This window comes from Salvelinus namaycush, chromosome 1 (assembly GCF_016432855.1).
Source record: "Salvelinus namaycush isolate Seneca chromosome 1, SaNama_1.0, whole genome shotgun sequence".
In the NCBI taxonomy this organism is placed as follows: Eukaryota; Metazoa; Chordata; class Actinopteri; order Salmoniformes; family Salmonidae; genus Salvelinus; species Salvelinus namaycush.
This window is the reverse complement of record NC_052307.1, coordinates 65,608,678-65,636,484: the sequence shown is the minus strand read 5'-3', so window position 1 is coordinate 65,636,484 and position 27,807 is coordinate 65,608,678. Positions and strand designations below refer to the sequence as shown.

At 45.7% G+C, this 27,807-nt stretch overlaps 1 protein-coding gene across 2 annotated transcripts in view; it reads right to left on the bottom strand.

Moving 5' to 3' along the window:
* LOC120047639 (furin-1-like) overlaps positions 1–27,807 on the bottom strand; it is a 96,354-nt gene that overhangs the window by 16,854 nt on the left and 51,693 nt on the right. For both annotated transcript variants that reach the window (XM_038993194.1, XM_038993188.1), the window contains exons 3-7: positions 26,272–26,370; positions 20,685–20,780; positions 12,197–12,325; positions 11,965–12,041; positions 1,884–1,972 (exon numbers count right to left, since the gene is read on the bottom strand). In XM_038993194.1, coding sequence (XP_038849122.1) covers positions 1,884–1,972; positions 11,965–12,041; positions 12,197–12,325; positions 20,685–20,780; positions 26,272–26,370 — 490 coding nt within the window. The remainder of the gene's footprint in view (positions 1–1,883; positions 1,973–11,964; positions 12,042–12,196; positions 12,326–20,684; positions 20,781–26,271; positions 26,371–27,807) is intronic.

Sequence of the window (27,807 nt, the reverse complement as noted above, 5' to 3'; positions counted from 1 at the left end):
TTTGTATATTAAAGCCATCGATTCTGAATTTAATTTAGAATGTTTTCTAGCGCCAGCCTCCAGGGCACTTTTCGGAGCCTCCTCATCCTCTTTCTCTCCGCACCCCCATCCCAGCCCAGCAGACAGAAAGCTGAGAAATCGAAGGCAGACATCTTCAAAACAAACGCGTTGGCTGCTTTGATGCATGGAGGGTCAAGTTACTCCATACTGCTCTCATACCGGTTAAAGTAAACAAACAAAGTTCATCCCTTTGAAGTTCTCCAAAGGCATCCAGCTGCGAGGGTACTGACTCAGGGTTCCCGTAGAGCTCAGAACGAAACGAGCAAATAGTTTTATAGGGAGGAGATAGCCCATTATCTGGGGAGCGCTGCGCCCATCTCTGCTACCCCTTACCTCCACCAACACACAGGGATTCTTCTATAGGTGGGTTGAAGCCAATACAGCTTTCTAAATCTTAAGGTCAAAGCTTGAGCTTACAGTTTGTGCTCTGGAATAGTGGTAGGATTTCTGGTGGGATGACAAAGACCTGCCTTTCATTTGTAGTCACTGCCATAGAGTGATAGGAAATTAGATTAATCTCTCCCTGTATGCGTGTGTGCGCACGCACACATACACATACTCACACACACTTTACTATACTTGTGAGTACCAGAAGTTCTCACAAGAATAATAAACCAATACAATTCAGAGAAGTGAGGACATTTTGCTTGTCCTCACTTGTAAAAAAGGTATTTTAGGTTTAGGGATTAGGTTTAGAATTAGGGTTAGCGGTTATGTTTAGGGTTAGGGGTAAAATAAGATTTAGAATGGGAATCAATTGTCGGTCCCCAAAAAGTCCTCACATGTATAGTAAGACATAGTTGTGTGTCTGTAGGTGTGTATGGTATGACAGCTGGTAGAGTGGCAGTGCAATAGGCCCTCTACAGTATTGCCTTTCTAGAATTCAAATATTTCTTTCTAGAAGTGGGTACTACTCACTTATTAACAGGCAGCTGCCGGACTGGGCCAAGCCTGCGGGTTGGTCACGCACGCACCCACACAGACACGCACACAAACACACATGCACACACGGCCTGCTGTTCCTCTGCTTCACTCTCCTTTACGCCTGACAGGGCAACCTTGCTGCAGTCTTGGAAGGACTGTGGTTGGTCAGAAAGTTTCTGTCCTCTGAGTGGGGAAGGTGAGCAGAAGCTGCTGCTCATTAACCATCTCATTAACACTCAGGTTCCAAGGCAGACTGCTTAATCACTGCCCAGTGTGGAGTCTACCTTAATAAAGGAAGTAGTCGTGCTGAAGAGGCTGAATGCAGGAGGCACACACTGTTAAAACTTCTGCAGACTTCATTTTTCAACTAACCGAATAAGACTTGTATGTGTGTTCATGGTTTAAATGAGACAGTACTACTCCTGACAGTAGAGAAGCGGCGGCAGGCAGATATTGGATGTGACCAATAAGGACTAAAACTATGCGTTGGATTTAGCCGGGCTGTGACAGCTGGAAACATGCAGCGGCATGGAGAGATAAAACATGCAGAGGGGTAATGAAATGAGAGCATGAACTGACTGGATAAAAGAGATGGCTCTAATTAAAGGGATTACACACGCTTACACTGAGGCATGGACTCAGAGGAGCCACGCTGCACGCAGATTATCTCACACACACACAACTAATGTTCATAGAGCCTCCCTGTCATCTCAGGCCAGAAGTGGAGGAAGTTACCCTTGAGCAACTCCCGCTCAAACTGAGCTCAGAATAGTACGGAGGCAGCACACATGGGTATTTCAGCTGTTTAAGCAGTCTGAAAACGTGAAGAATTGAAAGATAAAATGGAGGAGAAACACAGAAAGATGACATCAATCACCCTCTGTTCTATGGTACTGTACCTCCAATCTTGGCGTTGTAGGCAACCCCGACTCCACAGATCCCATTGTTGGCCATCGCTGCCACCTCACCTGCACAACGAGTCCCATGCCTGGAGGGAGAAAGAGAGAAAGAGAGAACGAGAAAACGAGCGAGAGAAAGAGCGAACGAGAGAGAGAAAGAACGAACGAGAGCGAACGAGAGAAAGAACGAACGAGAGAGATAGAAAGAACGAACGAGAGAGAGAGAGAACGGGGGGGAATGTAAGTCCTCATTTTGATGTGATTTACCTATATAAACACAGTGTACATTAGCTACAAATGACATAATTGTCTCCAGGCAGTGTGCATTATCTATGAATAGAGCTCTTGCAGAGAGTAAATTAACAGATACAGGAGGTTGTGTAGGAATGCACTCCCTGCGATACTGTGGTCTAAGATAACCATCGACAAAAAACTAACTCATGTAGACAAGTCCTTGGCTCTAGCTGCCTCTCAGCTGTTCCGACTTGGTTGTAGCCCAGAGGAAAACGGTCGGTCGGTCGGTCAGTCAGTCAGTCAGTCAGTCAGTCAGTCAGTCAGTCAGTCAGTCAGTCAGTCAGTCAGTCAGTCAGTCAGTCAGTCAGTCAGTCAGTCAGTCAGTCAGTCAGTCAGTCAGTCAGTCAGTCAGTCAGTCAGTCAGTGAGCGTGGGTCATGAAACAGACTGTGCCCTTCCAGCAGGCCTGACCTTGAGTCTGGGGCCGCGGGGCCTGCCGGCAGCAAGGAAAGGCAAAATGAGCTGACATGCTACCATCTTACGATGGGGGAAACAAATTAGATTTGCCATTTCCACAAGGTCTGGTCCTCTCCGATTTGATCTCTCCCTCTCAGCACTGCAGGAGATCGGTGGAGAATGTGGCCCACCACATTCCAGTCAGGTTCATTCCGCCGCTCGTTCATCTCCACCGGATGGACACGGACACTAAAAGTCCTCCAAACCACCGGCTCCCAAGCGGATCGCAGGACAATCAGTGGGAGCGGATAATGCCAGGGTTAGGATACACCAGATAAGCAGAGAGCAGCTACACTGCCCAAGAACACAGCCCAGCCAGCAGGCTCCCATTCAAGCAGAGAAAATAAACCAGTACTATGGTGTTCTATCATAGCCCAGGGGAAATACCCCAGTGGGCTAAGAGAGACTGATATCCTCCATTGATAACTTGCATGTGGTCTCAGCATGTGGCTCTATGGAGCACTGAGACACCATAGCTCTATGAAAGCAGCAGCATATGCAAACTGTTAGCGATACACCTCGATGAGCAATTAAAGAATATGAAAGGGACTTAACGCCTCTAGTACCTGTCTTATAGTGGGACGTCTAGTAACTGCCATTTAATTCTGGGGGTCAGCTGTACTCAAACAACCTCCGCAACACTTTAACCTCATTTATCCAGGCCTGACTGATGGGCGTTAGGCTAGGCTAATGTATTCCCTTCATTAAACCCACAGTGCGGAGACCAGACCCCGTTAAACAAGAGGATCAGAGAGCGCTGCACTGTGGCAGTGGATCAACCAATCCATTGGAGATCTCTTTAGACGTGGCTATGAGCTGCAGGTCAAAGGTTAATGTCAGAGTTACCCCTGAGTGCTCAATGTCCCACTAACAAGTGTCATGGGACCTGGATTAACTGCAGGACCAGAGGGCCTTTTAACGACATGCTTGAATGGTGAAGGGTAGAATGTGTAGAGGCAATTCAAAGAAAACTGGGTCATGAAGACCAGATCTGAAGCGAAGAACACATCTAAAAGAATGACGCACACACGCTCTCTCTCTTGTACACACACGACAAAGGTAAGCGAAAACACACCCACACACATGTAGGCTGGCAGCTAGTACACCGCTAGTGTGAACTGACAATAGAAGATCGGCAATGAACTTAATCTCCACTTTCATACCAGGGCAGGTATGTTAGTCTCTGCCCAGGCAGTGTTTGTAAGTGATCCATCCCTTTGTAGCGGTAGGAAAGCAGGCCAGCGATGCAGCAGATAAGGCACAGCTCAGATGTCTGAAAGGATGTAGGGCAAGCCCAAGCTTATAACACCAGTCTGTCTTGATCCCATTCATATCTGCCTCTGACAAATACATATCCACCTAGATCTATCTGACACATTCTTCTGGCATGTGATGTTGCTAGGGTAAAATCAAAGGATGCGGAAAATATCCCAATCTGAACATCTTCCAGAATCTAAGATGTGCGATCCTTTTGATGCAAAATGTTCTTTCCACGAGACAAGTGCATTTTGATCTATTTGCACCACTAAAAGGTGTATGAACATTTCTAAAAAGGTTGGAAATTATCCAGGAGAGACCATTTGGCGTCTCTCGTGTTGCAAGACATCCCAGGATCAGGAATCACACAATGGTGGCGTGTCGACTGGCCAGCAACGCAGGACAGTAGCAGTGCATCTCAGAGCCACACAATGTGCTTATCTGACCTCCTCATTCAGAGAATGTGGAGGACATAAATGGTCGGGTCAACAGCCCATAAATCAATTCCTCCGAGTGAGTGGGCCTTTACAGACTGTGGGTTGCTGCTCCAATGGAGAGGGATCAAAGCAAACATGCCACGGTCATCCAGTCTGGTCTAGTCTGGGGGTTAAGGATGAAAGTGGGCTTTTGGAGGTGCTGGAACTGCTGATGAAATCTCCTGAAGAAATGGTTTGTGAAGTCTTCTGTAAATGGAGGAATGTACAGACAGACTGACCATGTAAAAGCTATAATGCCTTGTCACTTGTTAAATCCACTTAAATTCGTGTAAATTAAGTGGAGGAGACAGGTTAAAGAAATATTTTTAAGCCATGAGACAATTGAGACATGGATTGTGTATGTGTGCCATTCAGAGGGTGAATGGGCAAGACAAAAGATTTAAGTGCCTTTGAATGGGTTATGGTAGTAGGTGCCAGGTACACCGGTTTGTGTCAAGAACTGCAGCGCTGCTGGGTTTTTCACACAACAGTTTCCCGTGTGTATCAAGAATGGTCCACTACCCAAAGGACATCTAGCCAACTTGACACTGCTTCCCACAATTGTGTCAACATGGACCAGAATTCCTGTGGAAAGCTTTCGATACCTTGTAGAGTCCATGCCCCGACGAAACTTCCCCCTTACACTAACTGGTTGTGCCACCTTTAGCTGCAACCAAATGCTTCCTGTAGTTGTTGATTTGTCTCTCATATCGCTGTAGAGGAATTTAGGCACACTCGTGCATGCAGAACTACTTTAACTCGCCGACATTTATGGGTTTTCAAGCATGAACTGCTCGTTCCGTATCTGTAACTCTGAAGGTAAGTGGAACTCTGTTATACTATGTTCCAGGCTTCCAGCCTAATAACCACTGGGGGTTCAACCAGCTGGCCAGAGTCAAGGTCAATTCCAACTCATTTCCTGATCCAATGGAAGCACAAAAACAAACAGAACATTCCCAAGATTATCTATGACAATGTACGGTTTACATTTGACATTTTTAGTCACTTATCCAGAGTGACTTACAGGAGCAAATAGGGTTAAGTGTCCTGCTCAAGGGCACATTGACAGATGTTTCACCTAGTCGGCTCAGGGATTCGAACCAGCGACCTTTTGGTTACTGGCCCAATGCTCATAACCACTAGGCTACCTGCAGCCAAATTGAATTTCAATTGATTCAATTTCCTGCATTGCCTCAGCCTGGCATTGACATGGGATTGAACCCAACCTTGTGGTGTGGTTACAGAGGTTGTTACTGTGCAGAGCTCTGGTGTAGGCTATATGAGGGGGCTCAGATGAATTGGCCTATCAAAACACACTGCGCTCCACTCTGGCAGAACAAAGTGACGTCTCTCACTCACACAGGGGAGGAGGGCATCTTTCATCATCAAGTCACAGTGAGATAAATTAACATCGCAGAGCCTTAATATCCCCCTGACACGTCTCACTGACAGTCTGGACTGATCTGACACACTGGCAGACTCATTTACCATCAGTCACAGACCAGAGGACAGAAACTCTACTTTATATTACTGCTGTAAAGTGTGCAGTTAAACGCCTTCCATAAAACAACCATCAATGATATATAATATAGATGAACTAAATGTACTTCCCTGGGATCAGACACTGATTCATGTGAGTAGGTCGGCCTCCATCTTATATTTCATGAAAGAATACACTGACACTCACATTCAACACAAAGACTCAATCACACCGTGCTGGTATGATATAAACTACAGCATGTAGAGAGGAGGTGCATCATCAGTAATAGATTATAGTTATCCCTTCAGTTTTATTCAACGGTTACTGTTCGTAATGAGATCAGCTCTGATCCAATCCCTGGACCATCTGTTACAGGCATGTCGAATAACAATGTTTATTAACCCTCTCGGAGCTTCATACACACGTCTCATATTTGAGGTTAAAAATACAGTGGCTCCGGTTCCAGATTTTCTGGAAACCCGATTTGCTGTGGCTAAAGATCTCTGCATATGTGCTGGATTTTTTAAAAAGGTAGCTGCCGCCTTCGTAGCTGCTGCCCACTCCGCCGCCTTCGTAGCTGCTGCCCACTCCGCCGCCTTCGTAGCTGCTGCTCAGTGCTCTACTGTCGCTTCCATCTCCTTGATCAGCGATGAACGCCTTTGGCTGGTGTAGCCAACAAACTTCTTGTGGTACACAAAGGACATGTTCCAACTACTGCATTCCTTGCCTCAGTAGGATATTAAGAGGATATTATTTTTAATCAATAGGGGAGTTAGGCTACATGCAGCTATTTGCATTGTACACAAAATAAATTATCAACATGTTCGTACAAACTTGCAGATTGCTTTTTGCGCCAATGGAAAACTCAAGTGGGGAGTTACAGGCAGCCATTTAGGCAGCATATCAAACACAAGCAAGACATAAACACGCAGTCTAATTAGCGATTTTAATGTTCCTGTTTCGCCATCATTGCCAACATCGGCTAAGCAGGAGGCAGACAGACAGTCAAAGTAGTAGTGTTCTTTTTCGGCAACTCTGGCTTGTGGCTACAATATGGCAGCAACTACAAAGATTAGCCTACATCATCACACAAAATGCTAATTGTTTTTGCTCCAATGCAATGTGTAAGGACTGTGTCCTGCTTGTGGAACTGTAATATCCGTTACAACAGTCAGAGAAGGTTGTAGCCTTCCTAATGGCCTTGAATGTTCGTTCAAATCGCCGCAGGGTTTTTATTTCAGCTGTTCAGAACTATGAGGCAGAGGCTATCACCATGGTTCAGAAGAGGGTGAGTTAAAGAAAGAAATGTGAAGGGAGGTGGAGTGTGAGCAGCAGCAACATAGAAAAAAATGTGCGTGTAAAATAACATGCGCAGAATGTGATCCGAATCCATAGGTTTTCAAGAGGGGCGGGGACCAAAACACTATTCGCAGCCACAGCATTAATAATATCCTCTGAATCTTTGACTAATTGTGTAACAATGCTCTGCAGTCTCTACACAATGGTGATATTTATCTAGAGGGATAAGAGCAACAAAAAGCCATGTCAATGAGTTGAACACAACAGGCAATATCTGATTACAGACACACATGTCTGGAGAGAAGACTCAGACTTACACACAGCTACAGCTGGCTGCCAGCCCAAAGCGAACCATTAGATTAGCATTCATTCAAAGAACAGACAGCCCTACTTGCATCACATCACTGTGTGGAGGAAACACATTCTACTCAAAGACTCTTAAACACGGACTCAACTGAAAGCAGGCAGGCAGTGTCTAGGCACTACGGTAAACCCATAGGGTAATACCTCACCAAAGTCACTTTGAAACATTAGACTAACTGAGTAATTGCTCTACTGTAGTCTGGAACATGGGCACAAATCTTGGATCAGCTCCCCCAATCCTAGGCTAGAACTCAAAACTGACATTGAATTAGTCCAAGTGCTAATTTTACTTTTATGTGATGACGCTGGGTCAATTGTCTTCGTCCTTGCTTTAATTGACAACTGCAGTAGGTCAAATAATCCATCTCCGTCAGACCGCTAGCTGGCCGTTCCTCCTGGCAGAATTTACCATTAGGCATGGATCTAGGATGAGCTTGCCATGCCCAAAACCTCACCCGTAGGGGGAAAACTCAAAAACAAACCTAAGCTCAGTGTGAAGGGGAAACTCCATCCTTCCTTTGTCTGGGCTGCAGCAGAGCAAGAAATGAGGCTGGTCCCTGAGGAGCTGCAAGTCAGCCTGACCAGAACTACTGGAGCATAGACACGGCCATCTCCATCGCCAGTCTTAACACCACTGACAAAGCCAGTTTTCAACTGAGCTGGCCAGAAAGTAATAGATAAAGGTAAACTGAGGAAAGGATACTGGAGACGGTGTTGGAATGATAAACGAGGAGACAAACTTCCCAGAAGTTTGGACTAACTTAACCTAAGGGCATATTAAAATAAAACAGGAAAGCTGATTTCCATGGTAAGGTAAAACAACATTATCATTGTGCTGTGAGAATGCTGACTTGGCTTTCTCCTTAGCTGGAACTCATATTTCATAGTTATCAGTTTCGATAGAACATGGCTCCCATACTGGTGTGGAACTTGAGGGCTGAAACCAAAAGGCTACAGTTTGATGAACTTTCGGGATGATGCAGCCAATTTGGTGCTCACATCTCCATGGCAACCAGCTGCCTCCTGAAAGGTCTTACATTAGCATAATACATGTTTATACGAGGGGGAAAACCACAGGTGGAACTTCCATGGAGACAATATTTCAAACGGAGCCAACTGTTATAAGAAAAGAGACATAATGGAATAAACAAATTAACGAGACAAATATTTTTATGTGGGAAAAACTACAGGTGGAACTTTAGAGGTTTCCTACAAAGCAGAAACACAGTGCTAACAGCCATTATGTCCTTTCAGGTCATACATAAAGTTAGACCTATTATCGTTGCGTAACATGATGAAACTTCCTAAGGCAGATCCAATTGGAAGCTGTAAAATACAGTTCAGTCCACAGAAGTCCTGGTTAAAATCCAAAATTACACCCTACTACCCATAGTGCACTACTTTTTAATGATGTCAAAAGCAGTGCCCTACATAGGGAATAGGGTTCCATTTGAGCCTGGGCCGTAGTCCGTCTTTGTGTGAGAGCTCTTTCTTCTCTCTCAAATGCCATATTGGGCTATTGATAGCTTGGCAAGGCGCTCCTTCCACTCGCTCTGCTTTTCCTAACTTGAATTAATTACTGAGAAGAAAATCATTTGTGCTCTGAGGCTGGGCCAGTGGCCCCAGCTGATCATTAGGCTCTCTGCTCACTGCCTGCCGCGCCACTGCCCGGAGGTAAATCTGGACAACTGCTCTGGCCCCGCTCCTACTTAATCAGCTGACTAATGAGTTGACCTACAGGACAAAAGGTCTCTCAGTGTTTATGGAACAGAGGCAGAGGGGGAATACAAAGCAAACATCTTGTGTAACTAATCTGAGACAATGTAAAATGAATCAACCTGGGTTGTTCTGTGGAGTGGTCCTGATAAATAGAGCCTTCCTCCCAATACTGACGACCGGGCACATTAGGAAGAGTGATTTAATGTTCCAAAGAAATTATGGGCTGTAATGAAGAACAAGCATTCTCCTCCTCGAACTTATAGCAGCATTTGATAAGTCAGAATGCAAACTTATAACATCAATTGAACTATTTTCCTTGGCCCCTGCAGCCTTGGCACAGACACAAACATGTGTATGTACTAGACATTTCAAGCTGTGTGCACACAACCTGACATGTGACAGTGACACAGCGGAAACTGAAAGCAAATACTACACACAAACACACATGCCTCCTGTTACAAAGCAAGAACTCTTTCTGTCTTGCACTGACAGACACAGAGCACTGGCACCCTGGAGGCCTGAGAAAAGGTGGTCAGATGATGACCAATATACAGCTACATTACCGTGTGTGTACAACTACAGTACAGTTAATCTACGTTTCTTGTCCTTGATGGTATCTTGCAGCAAGCCAACTTAATGTAATGCACTATTCAAAGTGGCAAATTCAAATTAGCCAACTCCCTGGCTCTTTTTAATTAAAATATTCATAACATGATATCAGCCATAGTACAGCAGTTACAGCATTGCGTGATAAAATCAACTTCCTCCAGAATGTAAAAAAAAAATACCTCAAGTCTACTTCCCACTGCTTTACCAAATGTCTCAAATAACAGAAAAGCCTCCGTTGGCAAAATCAATAACACGAGAACCTCAGTTCAAATCTTGTGGAGACTATCCCGCGCTAGACGTAGCTGTACAGCCTGCCACTCCCAGCTGGGGACGGGTATATGGGAAACATTCAATACATAAAAAGAAAACCCCCCCAATTCCAATTTTAGCTCGCAGCAGAGGCCCCTAGAGAGACTGATCCTCCTGTTCTAAGACAGTAAGGCTGCAGACCCACAGGGCCAGATCACATGTTGACTTGACAAACACGGGGCTGAATGGCCACATTGCTGCAGAGGAGCGTTCCTCATGCAGGGGAAGAAAGGGAGCTTTATGGAGGTGAACAGAGCTGGGCTTTCTGCAGGGAACAGACCCTTACACAGCCTTACAGAGCTCCAGCCTTCCCACAGGGTGTTTACACACACGCCTACACCAACCCCACGCAGTTACACACACCTCAGTCCTGCCACGGGGAAGCGAGGCAGAGCTGGGCGGCCGGAGATAAGGGCTGGGGTGAGCTAGGCAGGGAGGAGAGGACAAGCCAGGAGGATTCTCAGTCCAAAGGCATTTACTCCACTGTGTGTGGGGGATAGGGGAATCAACTGTCTGTTGGCTGTGTGTATGCTGGGGGAATAATACTGTATGGCGCTGTGTGTATACTGGGGGATTTATAATAACGGATGGCTCTGTGTGTGTGTATATATAGTGTGTTCGCGTGGTAAGTGGCAGAGCTCCATTGGCGTTAGCTCTTACTCCGCCGTTTCTCTTTCTCTCTTTGACAGCAGGAGGCTCAAGACCTATGGCTATACACACTAGTGTAGGAAGTACTGTATACACTGTCGTTTTACTTGAGGCCATCTCCATCTCTCCTTACACCAGTCTGGCCTCCATGTGGACAGTGCCTGCTCCAGACCCATGCAGTCTCAGTTGGAGACCTTTGATTTCCACCAGCGTCTAACTATAACCTTTGTCTGTCATCACCAATCATGGTCAGCCTCAAGTTTAAAAAAAAAGGGTATTTGGCTAGCAGCACGAAACCAGCAGATTACGGAAAATCACAAATTAAAAGTCAGAAAGGGGAAGCACGCAGGGGAGTGGAACGAGGGGAGCAGGCATTTCCAGAGCCAGGAGATTTGTCGTATTTCGTTAACGCTGATGAAATTAATTCGATCAATTCAGGGCAGCAGGGAAGACATCGGGGTGGTAATAAACAAGTCTTAATGCTATCTGCTCAGGCCACTGCAGTAAAGCTGCTTTCTTCACAAATTCACTTAATCCCAGGAGATTTACTCCATTTAACTAGGCCACAGAAATGCCCTGGTAGCAGCTGGGTGATTTAAGACCAAAGCACATGTGCTTGCTCTCGATTGGGGGGAGACCCAAAACCCATTGAGATGTCCTCCGGCCCTCTAAGAGTCTACTACTTCAATCGGTCTCCCGGCTTATTAAAATATCTCAACTGTCACATTCAACACATTCATTGAGTGCATTTCCCTTTCCAGTCAGAGAAGCTCTGCTCTAACAGCAGTGGGCAGCCCAACACCTGACAGACCTGGACCCAAGCCAGAGTGATGGTGACCATAACTCACTTCATTACACCACCACCACCCCAGCGCTTTTGGCTTTGTCTCGCTCCCTCTCTCAGCTGACTGCATGAGAAAATACAGTATTTTTATCAGGACATCACAATGAAACAGCCTATTCATGTAGAGGCGTGACGTTTCCTGTGTCCTACACGTCTCTCCTCTCAGAACTGAATCATTATGTGGCATTGGCACACGACGTGACTCGTATTTCCATGATAATCATGCATTGACGTCAATGGTAGATTTGTATAAAGAATCAAGTTAGGCACGGGGAGATCAAATTCTGCTGCCACTGAAACAGTGTCTTTTTTAAAATCAGGATCTTACCGGTTGTCGTTGAGTTGTGTGTATCGTGGCTGAGGGTCTGGATCTCCGTCGTTCACATCATAGCTGGCGTCTGGGTCCTACAGGCAGACAGAGACAATCAGAATCACTCATCTATGATAAGAGGAGCAAAAGTCTAGGGGTGAATACCAATATTCCAAAATGGCCACCTTAAACTATTGAGATGCAGCAGCCCCAGCTTTGAAGCCAGGGGTAAGATGACGGTGATACTCACATAGTTTGATATAAGGTCTGGGTGGTTCTTCTCTATACCATCATCCAGGATGGACACCACCACTCCCTTCCCAGTGTAGCCCAGCTCCCATGCACCTTTAGCATTCAGGTCACGATGATTAGTATTGTACTGTAGAGTAGAAAACACCAAAACCAGTCAATAGACTCTAAAGAGCCATTACAAGACACGCATGTGAGATGACGAAAATGATCAAACTTCTTTGCATTATCAAATTAAGCAATATACCACAAACCCCTGAGATGCCTTATTGCTATTATAAACTTGTTACCAACGTAATTAGTGCAGACAAAAATGTATGTTTTGTCATACCAGTGGTATACGGTCTGATATACCACGGCTGTTAGCCAATCAGCATTCAGGGCTCGAACCACCAAGTTTATAATTGTTTTTAGACTATGAAATGTAAAAAATAAACAGCGATCGTCACCAAACATAAATATATAGATGAGTGTTTCCGGTCACAACTTGCAGACTTGTTTACATGCTGCTGTGCGTTTGTTGCCAACCTTACTTTGCTACCTGACAACTTTACCGTTTTTACTTTTTAATTACCGTTTATATTTTTTGTTTTTCCCCTCACTCAACTTTTTTTCATTTAACTTTTTCACTCCTGACGTTTTATCTGGACATGGTTCGTCAGGACTTCCAACAGTTGAAGCTAAGTAGTAACATTAACATGATGCCTTCTACTGCCTATTACTGCCTTCTACTGCCTATTACTCATAATATACAGGAGAATGATCGCCTTATGGCGAGGATAGCTGTGCTGCAAGCCCAGCTTCAGACGCAATCGTTAGGCAAGGGTAATTTCAGTGTAGGAAAGGATGAAACAGCGTCTGTGCCACCAGTAAGTACAGATAGTAACGTTAGTATAACTCCCCTCACACGGTCCCTGCAGCCAGACAACTTTCTCATGGCTTCTGGAGGGAAATGCTGTAGGAATGCTCAACCGGTGTCGCTCATTCAGCCGACAGAAACTTTCAACCGGTTCTCCCCATTAAGCAGCGAGTCGGAGTCAGAGGTCGAGCCTTCTCTGGTCTCTACTCCTCCCGTTACGGGGTCTGAGACGGCGAAGGCTCCCACCATTAGCTCTGACAAATTGAAAACCCTAGTCATTGGCGACTCCATTACCCGCAGTATTAGACTTAAAACAAATCATCCAGCGATCATACACTGTTTACCAGGGGGCAGGGCTACCGACGTTAAGGCTAATCTGAAGATGGTGCTGGCTAAAGCTAAAACTGGCGAGAGTAGAGAGTATAGAGATATTGTTATCCACGTCGGCACCAACGACGTTAGGATGAAACAGTCAGAGGTCACCAAGCGCAACATAGCTTCAGTGTGTAAATCAGCTAGAAAGATGTGTCGGCATCGAGTAATTGTCTCTGGCCTCCTCCCAGTTAGGGGGAGGGATGAGCTCTACAGCAGAGTCTCACAACTCAATCGCTGGTTGAAAACTGTTTTCTGCCCCTCCCAAAAGATAGAATTTGTAGATAATTGGCCCTCTTTCTGGGACTCACCCACAAACAGGACCAAGCCTGGCCTGTTGAGGAGTGACGGACTCCATCCTAGCTGGAGGGGTGCTCTCATCTTATCTACCAACATAGACAGGGCTCCAACTCCCCTAGCTCCACAATGACATAGGGTGCAGGCCAGGCAGCAGGCTGTTAGCCAGCCTGCCAGCTTAGTGGAGTCTGCCACTAGCACAGTCAGTGTAATCAGCTCAGCTATCCCCATTGAGACCGTGTCTGTGCCTCGACCTAAGTTGGGCAAAACTAAACATGGCGGTGTTCGCCTTAGCAATCTCACTAGAATAAAGACCTCCTCCATTCCTGCCATTATTGAACGAGATCGTGATACCTCACATCTCAAAATAGGGCTACTTAATGTTAGATCCCTCACTTCAAAGGCAGTTATAGTCAATGAACTAATCACTGATCATAATCTTGATGTGATTGGCCTGACTGAAACATGGCTTAAGCCTGAAGAATTTACTGTGTTAAATGAGGCCTCACCTCCTGGTTATACTAGTGACCATATCCCCCGCGCATCCCGCAAAGGCAGAGGTGTTGCTAACATTTACGATAGCACATTTCAAAACACAAAAAGACGTTTTCGTCTTTTGAGCTTTTAGTTATGAAATCTATGCAGCCTACCCAATCACTTTTTATAGATACTGTTTACAGGCCTCCTGGGCCATATACAGCGTTCCTCACTGAGTTCCCTGAATTCCTATCGGACCTTGTAGTCATAGCAGATAATATTCTAATTATTGTTGACTTTAATATTCACATGGAAAAGTCCACAGACCCACTCCAAAAGGCTTTCGGAGCCATCATCGACTCAGTGGGGTTTGTCCAACATGTCTCTGGACCTACTCACTGCCACAGTCATATTCTGGACCTAGTTTTGTCCCATGGAATAAATGTTGTGGATCTTAATGTTTTTCCTCATAACCCTGGACTATCGGACCACCATTTTATTACGTTTACAATTGCAACAAATAATCTGCACAGACCAACCAAAAAGCATCAAAAGTTGTGCTATAAATTCTCATACAACCCAAAGATTCCTTGATGCCCTTCCAGACTCCCTCTGCCTACCCAAGGACGTCAGAGGACAAAAATCAGTTAACCACCTAACTGAGGAACTCAATTTAACCTTGCGCAATACCCTAGATGCAGTTGCACCCCTAAAAACTAAAAACATTTGTCATAAGAAACTAGCTCCCTGGTATACAGAAAATACCTGAACTCTGAAGCAAGCTTCCAGAAAATTGGAACGGAAATGGCGCCACACCAAACTGGAAGTCTTCCGACTAGCTTGGAAAGACAGTACCGTGCAGTATCGAAGAGCTGCTCGATCATCCTATTTTTCCAACTTAATTGAGGAAAATAAGAACAATCCGAAATGTCTTTTTGATACTGTCGCAAAGCTAACTAAAAAGCAGCATTCCCCAAGAGAGGATGGCTTTCACTTCAGCAGTAATAAATTCATGAACTTCTTTGAGGAAAAGATCATGATCATTAGAAAGCAAATTACGGACTCCTCTTTAAATCTGCGTATTCCTCCAAAGCTCAGGTGTCCCAAGTCTGCACAACTCTGCCAGAACCTAGGATCAAGAGAGACACTTAAGTGTTTTAGTACTATATCTCTTGACACAATGATGAAAATAACCATGGCCTCTAAACCTTCAAGCTGCATACTGGACCCTATTCCAACTAAACTACTGAAAGAGCTACTTCCTGTGCTTGGCCCTCCTATGTTGAACATAATAAACAGCTCTCTATCCACCGGATGTGTTCCAAACTCACTAAAAGTGGCAGTAATAAAGCCTCTCTTGAAAAAGCCAAACCTTGACCCAGAATCGGCCTATATCGAATCTTCCATTCCTCTCTAAAAAAAAATAAAAAGCTGTTGCGCAGCAACTCACTGACTTCCTGAAGACAAACAATGTATACGAAATGCTTCAGTCTGGTTTTAGACCCCATCATAGCACTGAGACTGCACTTGTGAAGGTGGTAAATGACCTTTTAATGGCATCAGACCGAGGCTCTGCATCTGTCCTCGTGCTCCTAGACCTTAGTGCTGCTTTTGATACCATCGATCACCACATTCTTTTGGAGAGATTGGAAACCCAAATTGGTCTACACGGACAAGTTCTGGCCTGGTTTAGATCTTATCTGTCGGAAAGATATCAATTTGTCTCTGAATGGTTTGTCCTCTGACAAATCAACTGTAAATTTCGGTGTTCCTCAAGGTTCCGTTTTAGGACCACTATTGTTTTCACTATATATTTTACCTCTTGGGGATGTCATTCGAAAACATAATGTTAACTTTCACTGCTATGCGGATGACACACAGCTGTACATTTCAATGAAACATGGTGAAGCCCCAAAATTGCCCTCGCTAGAAGCCTGTGTTTCAGACATAAGGAAGTGGATGGCTGCAAACTTTCTACTTTTAAACTCAGACAAAACAGAGATGCTTGTTCTAGGTCCCAAGAAACAAAGAGATCTTCTGTTGAATCTGACAATTAATCTTGATGGTTGTACAGTCGTCTCAAATAAAACTGAAGGACCTCGGCGTTACTCTGGACCCTGATCTCTCTTTTGACGAACATATAAAGACTGTTTCCAAGGACAGCTTTTTTCCATCTACGTAACATTGCAAAAATCAGAAACTTTCTGTCCAAAAATGATGCAGCAAAATTAATCCATAGTTTTATTACTTCTAGGTTAGACTACTACAATGCTCTACTTTCCGGCTACCCGGATAAAGCACTAAATAAACTTCAGTTAGTGCTAGATACAGCTGCTAGAATCCTGACTAGAACCCAAAAATGTGATCATATTACTCCAGTGCTAGCCTCCCTACACTGGCTTCCTGTTAAGGCAAGGGCTGATTTCAAGGTTTTACTGCTAACCTACAAAGCATTACATGGGCTTGCTCCTACCCATCTTTCCGATTTGGTCCTGCCGTACATACCTACTGGGATTCTCTGCCTCTAACCCTATTACAGGGGCTGAGTCACTGGCTTACTGGTGCTCTTCCATGCCGCCCCTAGGAGGGGTGCGTCACTTGAGTGGGTTGAGTCGCTGACGTGGTCTTCCTGTCTGGGTTGGCGCCCCCCCTTGGGATGTGCCGTGGCGGAGATCTTTGTGGGCTATACTCGGCCTTGTCTCAGGATGGTAAGTTGGTGGTTGAAGATATCCCTCCTGTGGTGTGGGGGCTGTGCATTGGCAAAGTGGGTGGGGTTATATCCTGCCTGTTTGGCCCTCCCTGGGGGTATCATCGGTTGGGGCCACAGTGTCTCCTGACCCCTCCTGTCTCAGCCTCCAGTATTTATGCTGCAGTAGTTTATGTGTCGGGGGGCTAGGGTCAGTCTGTTATATCTGGAGTATTTCTCCTGTCTTATCCGGTGTCCTGTGTGAATTTAAGTATGCTCTCTCTAATTCTCTCTTACTCTCTTTCTTTCTCGGAGGACCTGAGCCCTAGGACCATGCCTCAGGACTACCTGGCATGATGACTCCTTGCTGTACCCAGTCCACCTGGCCGTGCTGCTGCTCCAGTTTCAACTGTTCTGCCTGCAGCTATGGAATCCTGACCTGTTCACCGGACGTGCTACCTGTCCCAGACCTGCTGTTTTCAACTCTCTAGAGACAGCAGGAGCGGTAGAGATACTCTCAGTGATCGGCTATGAAAAGCCAACTGACATTTACTCCTGAGGTGCTGACTTGTTGCACCCTTGACAACTACTGTGACTTTTATTATTTGACGATGCTGGTCATTTATGAACATTTGAACAGCTTGGCCACGTTCTGTTATAATCTCCACCTGGCACAGCCAGAAGAGGACTGGCCACCCCTCATAGCCTGGTTCCTCTCTAGGTTTCTTCCTAGGTTTTAGCCTTTCTAGGGAATTTTTCCTAGCCACCGTGCTTCTACACCTGCATTGCTTGCTGTTTGGGGTTTTAGGCTAGGTTTCTGTACAGCACTTTGATATATCAGCTGATGTAATAAGGGCTATATAAATACATTTGATTTGTTTGGGTGATGTGGCCCATGAGAAATGTGTCAGACTGCATTAGACATCAATCATAACAGAAAATGACAAAATCCCCATGGGAGGCAGACTGCATCCTGTGGCACCAGATAGGCTTACAACCTCCTGTGGTGCTAGGCAGACAAAGACATAGACAGACAGGTAGGCAGACAGACAGACTCGTCACTTAGCATGTAGCATCAGTCCCAGACCAGACTCAGCATACATCTCTCATCAGAGCCACCCCCTGAGTGTCTGTTCGTGGACAACCAGCTAGCATGGTAATGGTACAGGGAGACTTCTACACAGGCCTTTTGGTATTCTCTCCATATCATCCTTGATCTTTGGTCAAACACCATGTTTGATGCCTTGCCGTTCTCACACAGCCATTTCTCTAGAATGCTGCCGCAATTTAATGTAATTTGTCTGAAAAGTGCCCTCCTACTATTTTCCTCTCATCCAAACCCTTCAGTGTCAGATAACCATGGCCAAAGCTTTGATCTGTGTAGATTCATCTCACTCAGAAAATCCTGCTCAAATCTGACTCAAAAGTGGAAATTACCATGAAAATTATCCAGGTTCTTGTAATGGTCTTGGACTTGGTATTGGTCTTTTTCCTATACCTAAATTGACCATTCTTACTGCATTAAATATTGGCACATGAACACATTTTCCTGCCTTTGAAATCTCACACTGTGCTTTGAGATTTTTCCATCATTTATCCAGTGATATAAGCTAACAGATCAATGATATGAGCTGCTGTCATACATATAAATAAGCAGAGGAAGTAGCAGCAGAGTCTATCCATGTCCTTATCATAGAGACACAGTGTAAACTGACTACACAGATACTATCTGCAACCAAGAACCACCTGGGCTCAGACTAGGCTCTCAGACTAGGCTCTCAGACTAGGCTCTCAGACTAGGCTCTCAGACTAGGCTCTCAGACTAGGCTCTCAGACTAGGCTCTCAGACTCTGACAGCAGCACTCCATCTAGAACACTGCTTTGCCTGACTACACCCTTAAACACCACACTACAACATTATTACACCTTTGCTACAGCTACATCCTCCCACTAAACCTAAATACTTGACATTCCTTACACCCTCACCACCATCCCATTGCATACTCTCTACTCCTCGTACCTCACTCCACAGTAGCCTTACTAAACCCACTCTACACACACTAACAGCAAGCAGCATCAGCTATACCTCTCCATACTTCTCCATTGCAGTGCCCCAGGTTCCCCGCTTCCCTCTGTAGCGTGATAGTAACCTGCTTAAGTCAAATCAGTGTGCCTGGAGAGTTAGCTAGCGAGATGTGTGCGACAGAGCTGTGAACACCGGAGGGGAATTAAATGTAGCTAGTCACACTGATGAAGTCAGCCCCACCCCCCCCAACAGCAGCTCGGGGACATGGGGCGAAATTGGATTTGCTTCAGCACCAGCGTGAGCGTGCGGGAGAATAAGCGAGGAATGTTTGTTTGTTGAGAATTACAATCAACTCTTTTATATTGCCTTGAACCTTCTTTGAGACTAATTAAAGGTGGAGCAAAGTGAAGAGAAATCACAACTTGTTCTCACCGTTTCTTTCATGGACCACTGGATCAGACTGTGTAACCTTCTCAGAGTCAAAGTGCGTCACTTTGCATTTAAGATGATACATACAGTCAATAACTGAGACTGGTTTAATTTCAGTCCTTTATTTGTATTCACTGCCTCGTTCGGGGACTGTGCCATTGTCTGGGGAATACAATAAATAGATGAATTCAATTTAAGACTGGAAACCCAAATGTGTATGCCGTTCTGATAATGGACTCCTAAATGACCATGGTCATTAAGCAGTCCATTCTGCATCAACCAAGACGCTTAATCGCATCCACTCCTTCAGACAAAAGGGCCTCCATGAGGGCCTCCCGGGTGGCGCAGTGGTCTAGGGCACTGCATCACAGTGCTAGCTGCGCCACCAGAGTCTCTGGGTTCGCGCCCAGGCTCTGTCGCAGCCGGCCGCGACCGGGAGGTCCGTGGGGCGACGCACAATTGGGCTAGCGTCGTCCGGGTTAGGGAGGGTTTGGCCGGTAGGGATATCCTTGTCTCATCGCGCTCCAGCGACTCCTGTGGCGGGCCGGGCACAGTGCGCGCTAACCAAGGGGGCCAGGTGCACGGTGTTTCCTCCGACACATTGGTGCGGCTGGCTTCCGGGTTGGAGGCGCGCTGTGTTAAGAAGCAGTGCGGCTTGGTTGGGTTGTGCTTCGGAGGACGCGTGGCTTTCGACCTTCGTCTCTCCCGAGCCCGTACGGGAGTTGTAGCGATGAGACAAGATAGTAATTACTAGCGATTGGATACCACGAAAATTGGGGAGAAAAGGGGAGAAAAAATGTATTTAAAAAAAAAAGGGCCTCCATGTTTAAATACAGTCTATTGAATAGAGCAAAGTTTATTTTTTTGCTCAGCCAACAGGGAACTATCCACTGAGTTATTGAGAACGGGCAGACAGATCAAACAGAGTGCTGGGCCCTGCTGTGCCACTGTATGGGCTCTTATGTCATTTCCCTTTTAATAAAGAGACTGGCTCTATAGAGCCCTGTGCATCCAGACATAACATTGCACACAGCCGAGCACAGGCCGAGCACAGCCGAGCACAGGAGGAATTACTGATCAACTGAGAAGAGGTTTGAACTGTCTGTCTCCTGACAACACCGTGCCTTCAGTTATGGACAGTCGTCTGAGAGGTTGTTTCTGAAATTTCAGTCCATACACTGAGGAAGCCATTGTGGCTTATTTATGACAGCAATGAAGCACTGAGAGTGGGTATTGATTTCTCTCCCTACGCATTTGAGACACATTCTTCCTCATATTTTTCCTATTGAGAGATAATAAAGTGATAAAGATTGTTAAACGTCAGCCAGACTTGGTCTACTCACCAGGTACCACTGCTGGGTAAACTTGGGGTCCGAGGGCTCCGTGTAGATGTCCCTCTTCTTCCTACTCTTCACCACCTGCTGTTCTGCCCACGTCACCTGAGGAACACACACACACACACACAGAGCGAGAGAAAGGCATCAGTCATGGCATCAAACAGAGAGACGTGATTACATTCAGCTTGGACACTCCATTAAAGCTGGAATCCTTAAATGGTGAAGCTGCGAAACTACAACAAACAAGTTATTGCAAACACATGCGAGAAGCAGCAGAATGTGTACTGCAATTTTTTGGTTACGTTGGGCGAAGCTCCTCACATCCGCTTCGTCAACAAAACAGAAACAATAACAAAAGCCGTGGGGCAGACAGTGGCACCGTTTCCTCTACTGCGGATTCCATCTTTAAGTAGACTCGCTCACCATGCTAATATGCGGATGGGAACGCCACTACTCCACTAGTAACAGGGATTTCAACCAGAAATCCATTACTGAAGTAGCCGTGCTAAAACGGCACTCAATATACCAGAGGAAGACCATTAGTACAGGGTATAAGAAATAACAATGAGCAGGAGGGAACATGAGGGTCACTGTTTCCCCCGAATGAAAGAGAAATCTAGTTTCAGCAAGCAGAGCGGGATGACAGCAGAGAGAGATAAAGGGAACAGCAGTTCTAACATACATATTCAGGAGCCCCTCATTAGAGACCGAGCCTAACGACGGCCTGCGCTGAGACTAATTACAACTGCTAGATGAGGCCAGATAGGGGGCCACACACACAGAAGAACACAGAAACACACACAATATCACATTAACGCAGACAGATACAGACCCACAAACAAAAATCCACATTAACATAGAAAGGAGGATATACACACACACTGGAGGACACACTACGACACCCAGTCTTTGTCCTCAGTCTCCCTCCTCGCTGTGCTATGCCTCCCCACACAAAGCCCTGGTAATAACAGTAGGCAGGAAGGATTTTTCTGGATATTGTGTGCATTGTGTTTTATTTCTTCTTTTATTACCAGGTATTACTGCGCTGTTGGAGCTAGAAACTGTGTAAGCGACCAATAAAATTTGATTTGAGCTATTCTTCTCTGGGAGTCCCGGCCGGCGTGCTGCAGAAAGTGTAGACAGAGGCAGATTGCACAAGGCGACAACCCTACTTCACACCCCCTCTACGGGCTGCTGTCTCCCTGTACAGTGGAGCAGCTGAAAGGAACACAGGCAGAGAGGGAAGTGGAGAGAGGGGTGTGGAAGAGAAGCTGCAGCAGGGAGACAAGAGACTGCTGCAAGGACAGAGAGGCAGGCATGAAGGACAACCAGGAACCACAGCAGCCCCCTCTCTGCTAACAGCTCAAACCACAAGAGCGTCAATAACACGAAGGTTACTACCCACACAACACGCACCTTTATGCACTGCCCTCCAACCAATAATTGGTGTACAGAAGTTTTTTTTTTTTTTTGTTTGTTTTTTTTGTGGGGAAGAAATTGGTCGTGTTTACATGAATCGATGTTGAAAGGCCCTTGCTGGTTGGCAGTTGTACAGAATCACACTGGAGCAGATGCTTCCACAGTGGGTGGCCCCTTCACAAGGTCAACACATTAAGAAGAATGGGGGACTGGGGGTGGGGCGCTACTGTACTGACAGCAGTAATATGAAAACAGAGATAACATGGGTGATGGTCTGTGTCCTACAGCAGGGGATATCAGATGAAATAGTGGGGCATGGATAGGAGAAGAGGTTTAGGTAGGCTGAACCACTCTCCCAGGTCAGTCTATGGGGGCGTCACAATACAAGAGGCTTCCCCTCCATGTCTCCTCGTCTCTGCACTGACGCTAAGGTAGGTGAAAGCCAAATGACAGGATGCCTACCAGGAATTTTCTGGCCCAGTTTAATGTCAGCGCAGGTAATGGAAAGAAGATGAAAGGAAGCTACGTTAGACTATTGAGATGTACCATCCGACTTCACTCCATTACCCATGATTCCATGTGGCTTCCTGTCAGGAAGCAACACAGTTTCCATTGGTCTCTAATCCAGGCTGCAGTCATGGAACAGAGTAGATAGTGTTGCTTTCCTCTTTCTTCTCCCCACAGACCAGTCATCAGCTTTACACTCACCAGCTCCACACAGAACAATGACAACTAAGGCGACCGGGGTCATCAAAAACAGAGTTAAAAAAGGAAACAGTGATATTGCATGGCCAGAAGCAACATGGTATTCCCTGACTGTTAAGTCTCTTACTCTGTGATTTACTGGCGGCCACAGAATGAGGCTAGGTCAGCCATGCGGAGTGTGAGAGGGCCAAAAGAGGGAGGGAGAGGACCCCTTTAATTGCGCCGTTCCACAGTCTGGGCTCGTTCTCCTGCAAACAAGGCATTAACAAGGCCTGCTACAAGACCCCTTAATCACAGCTCAAGCACACTCAGTCAGGCATGCAGATTAGCTGCCGGTACTGGGCTCACTATGTGGTGTGTGTACTGAGAACACACGAAGCACATTAGGGAGAAACCTCACTTTGCATGAAAACAGTCTCTATGGTAACTCAGGGCAACACTGTTTACCCTCTGCATTTGGCCAATGGAGCCTGTCATTGCTTTCACGAACTCTGCCAACCACAATACAACCAGAAAGAACACTGTTCATAGTTTGTTACCTTGATGTTCCAGATGGAAAACCTCCATCCAGTTCAACCAGGGGAGATGAGATTAGAAATTGAGGTTTTGGACTGTTAATGAACAGTCTGCTAAGCTCAGACAGCGTCAGCCTGGGGGAGGGGGGTCAGTATCTCTGAGGTTATTGATTAAAACAGGTCAGCCATGACAGAGAGCGTCCCAGAGTAGCTAAATCCCCTCTCAAGATGCACAGGGTTATCAGTAGCGCCTGACTGCATAGAGGATGGGTAGACTAAACCTCACATGGAGCAACCAATCCTTTCCATATGACTGCTCTCTTCAATTAGCCTAACGGATCACCCCCAGAAACAGCATTAATGGGGCTTGTGTTAGTCTTGACACTGAGAACACTTTAATAAAACTATTTCATATGAGACAGGGAGTGAATAAACATTTTGAATGGATGGATTTAAAATCAACACAATAAGACAAGAGCAGTTAACTTTGTCTGAGTTTTTAGTTTACCGCAGATTACCGTCCGATCCTCAGTCAAGACAGACAGACGTTTCCAATGTTCATTACACTTAAAGGCCTTTGCCAAAGTTTCCCTATCGCAAACAGAGACAATTAAGCAAATGTTTGAAAAGGGGAAAATCGGAGCGAGCCAGAGAGGGAGTCTCCGGGAATTCTTAAACAGACCGAGTGAGGTGGAACAGAACAGAGGGAACAGCTAGCAGTTAACAGATAAGATCTGCATTATAACTGGGTCCGGATGCCAGCTATCTGAGACCGCTTTTCTCCTCGCTCCAGACCATTCACATACAGGACCCCGGCTGCTTGGTTAAACGCTGCTGTCCAGCAGATACTGAGCAGACAGGTCTCTGTGCCTTCCTTCCTGCTCTCTTCCCCTCCATATACAAACATGAACACAACCTTAGGCTCACACCAAAGCAACAACCACAGCTAGAGTACTATTACCATGGCAGAGCATGGCTGTAGTGTTACATTGCTGTAGTAAAGGTAGCTGTATGGATTGTAAAATTATTAGGTCCAGGGGTTTTCCCTGACCACATGGCCTGACCAGGAAAAACTTGTGGTAATACTGATGGCTGGATTGATGGCATTTCCATGGGTATATCATTTAGGCCTAACTAACAATTTCACTACATCAATGGTCTTACAACAGCAACACAATATTAGAGCAATGCATCACCATTAGATGTGAATGAGCAGCCGGGCCAAGCCCAGGCATTAGCTCCTCGATCAGCGGGGTCTATCAGCCAGACTGAGTTTTGGCAGAGTCCCTGGCCGTTTAGTCCACAGTAATGTGAGAGTCTTTGAGCAGGGTTTATTGCTGCTTTTGTTTGGGATCCATCTCCCCCAGTGTGACTGCTGTGGGCCACAGGGCTGACCTGAGCAGAGGAGGGAGGTGCAGGGAGGCTCCCCTTTCTCTGAGGTGCTCTGGGAGAAAAGGAATTCAACAACAGGAAATGGAGCGGCGGCTAGAGAGGAAATCCCGTCAGTTGAGTGGTAAGCGGAGGGGTGGGGAATGGGGTTGGGGCGGGAACCGTGTTGTTTTGGTGCTGTGCTGCTAAGGGTAAGAGGAGATAGGCCACACAACGCTTTTCCCACCGTGCACCTGCTTAAGACAAACAGCGGCGAGACTTGGCCACAGTTCGCTGGCTGAATGACCTCCCATAACGCTGGGAAACCAAAACATGGGTTCTCTAAAGTCGTCAGGAACGAGGCTGGGTAGGGGAGGTGTCCACTGGCAGACTGCAGTAGCACTTAGTCCTTCCCTTAACACACAATGGACTTCCCATGACACCCTATATTTACAGGGGATTTTCAATTGTGGGTTCCCAGGGAATGTCAGTTAGTTAGTTCCCTGGACATCAGTCTGTGGGTTTGTGTTACAAGCCCGCTCTCTCTGATCTTCCCATCTGGACCCGAGCTGCGCTGAGTGACAAACAGTGAAGTTCTGAGCGGCTGCTGCAGATGGCAGGACATTCATTGTGCTGCAGTTCAAACGCTCGCCTTTCACAGCCATGGAAACACAGCCAGAGCTCAAAGAGCTACAGAGGGAAACGTGAGACCAGGAGACCACAGAGTGAACTACACACAGCACCAGCCACACTAAATCACAGACCTTTTAAACAGGGCCCCATCACTCAAACATCCACCACACACACACACACACACACACACACACACACACAACATACACACAACAGGAGTGGAAGAGAAGTCATCAGACAAGACAGGCATTAGAAATCAAACTGGAAACCTAATCTATTCAGAGGTGGTTTGAGAATGGGGTCATTAGACAGCACAGTATAGCCAAGCACGGTATACGTGTGTATGTGAGTAACATGTTTAGGATGTTCTCACCTCCCAGCTCTAACGTAAAGCAGGGAAAGGAAACGGATCGGGCAGATGCTGTAGGGTGTCAGAGACAAGTGGGTGATAAATGTGGGTGATAAATGAGAGCTTAGGTCTCTGGCACTCTGCCCTGTAGTTGTTAGCTCACCGTGGTCCCCTTTGCGTCAACCCTCGCCCCCGCTGTCTGCCTAATGGCCGCTCCACAGGTGGTGAAGTACCTGCAGCTCCTCCAGTCATGTTATGGAATATAAATTAACCCATCCAACCTAGCTACAGTACAGTGACTCTCAACCTCTTTCACATACTGCCCATCATCACCTCTCACCTCTCACACTGGCTGTGTTGTTAATGGGAGGTGCATTACAGTATGAGTCTAGATTAATTAATAATCTTTCAACAAGCCCAATCCAACCCCCACCCTCTGTTGCGGCTGGTGAAGTCATGTTATTGATAAAAACCCATCCTTCCCTACACTCACATCCCTCCACCCTCTCTAGCTGCACACTCACTCTCAACCTCCTCCTCTGCTTTGATACACTCACCCACCCAACATCTACACACACTCACACCTCCTCCCAAGGTGTCTAACCTGAGGCTCTTTTTGTAGATGGACGTGGGTCCCTCGGTGATCCGACAGAGACCTCTTCTCCACAGAACGGTGCCGGAAGTGATAGAGGTCACCAAATACCTGCAGACAGACACACACATAGGATTATTAATATTATCACCCAATACTTGCAGACACACACAAACAGTCATTAATCCCAGCGTCACTGATGCAGTATCAGTGTATCAGCATCACTACATGTTAGGGAGATAAGGCATTCCATTTGCAAGGGGCCTCTTTACACTACTTCCACAACACAAACTAGGTCCAGGAGAGATACTTGTGTCGCTCAAAATTGTCAAGGGACAAATCTAGATTAAAATCTCTCTTTAAGAGATGTTTCTCACACTACCTCCGGGACAAGGTTTCCGTTATCCAGTAATAGCCGGCTTTTGTCCTATCAAAAATAGAAAAGTCAATAAATAAAATTGGCGCCGGGAGAATAAGAAAAAATCACATTACAAAATAATGCTTTTCAGCCTATTTATTTATGGAAATACCAGTCCATGTAAAAACATTTGACTGGTCATGCTTAAAAATAAAAAAAATTGTCTATAGGTTACTTTGTATAATTTAGTGGAATTAAATTGGTGCGTGTACATTTTATTCGTTATGCATCTTATTTATCATCCCACCCGTATAGCATACAGCAGAGCCTTTGAGTGGAAAATCTGTCAGGACAGCGCAAGTGCTGCTGCTGTCTTGTGGTGCTTTCAATACAACTGGGAACACTGAAAAATACAAGGTCAAATCATGACGTCAGTGATCTTGGAATTCCGAGTTGGATGACTGTTCAAAAAAATTACCCCAGTTGGAGCTTTTTCTATTTTCAAGTTGTCTTGAACGTGGCATCACGAAAGGCAGGCTTCATCAGACCGTCACACAACACTTTGCAATGAGCTGGAGGCAATATGCATTTTGAAAACATATACTTATTTGAACCCTGAACGTTCTAATACATATGAGGCATGTCTTACCTTGCTTCAAAAGTAGCCTATTAGATCGCCTCGCACATTTCTAATGGATATTTTTACATGAAACCGCTCGCATGTTCAGTGTCCTTTTGACAATGGTGTTAACCCACTAATTGCATTATGGAATGAACATTATTACTGCCTGGTGCGCATTCCTGCGCTTATAATGTGAAGAAATAATATGTTATTAACATTAAGCTAAACATTTTGATCTGTTGCATCAGACTCATTGCTTTTTAACGTTTGTTTTATGTAGCCTAGGCCTACTGGTTGTATGCATTTGGAATCTATCGTCCCACAACTGTCCCAGAGTCTGTTTGGAATAGGTTATTTCTTTCTCCACAAGCTGACCAACAGAATGGGTAACCTAAACTTCTCTACTATAGTAGATTGACATAGGCTAGGGATTTTGCTGTTCGTACTCGTCTTGTTGGCTGAGGAAAAGTAAATGGACAGTTATTCTAACATGTTCAAAGTGAACATCAGAATTCGGTAAGAAGGACAGCACATCGTTGAATTCTAGATTTGCATGTTCTGTTAATAT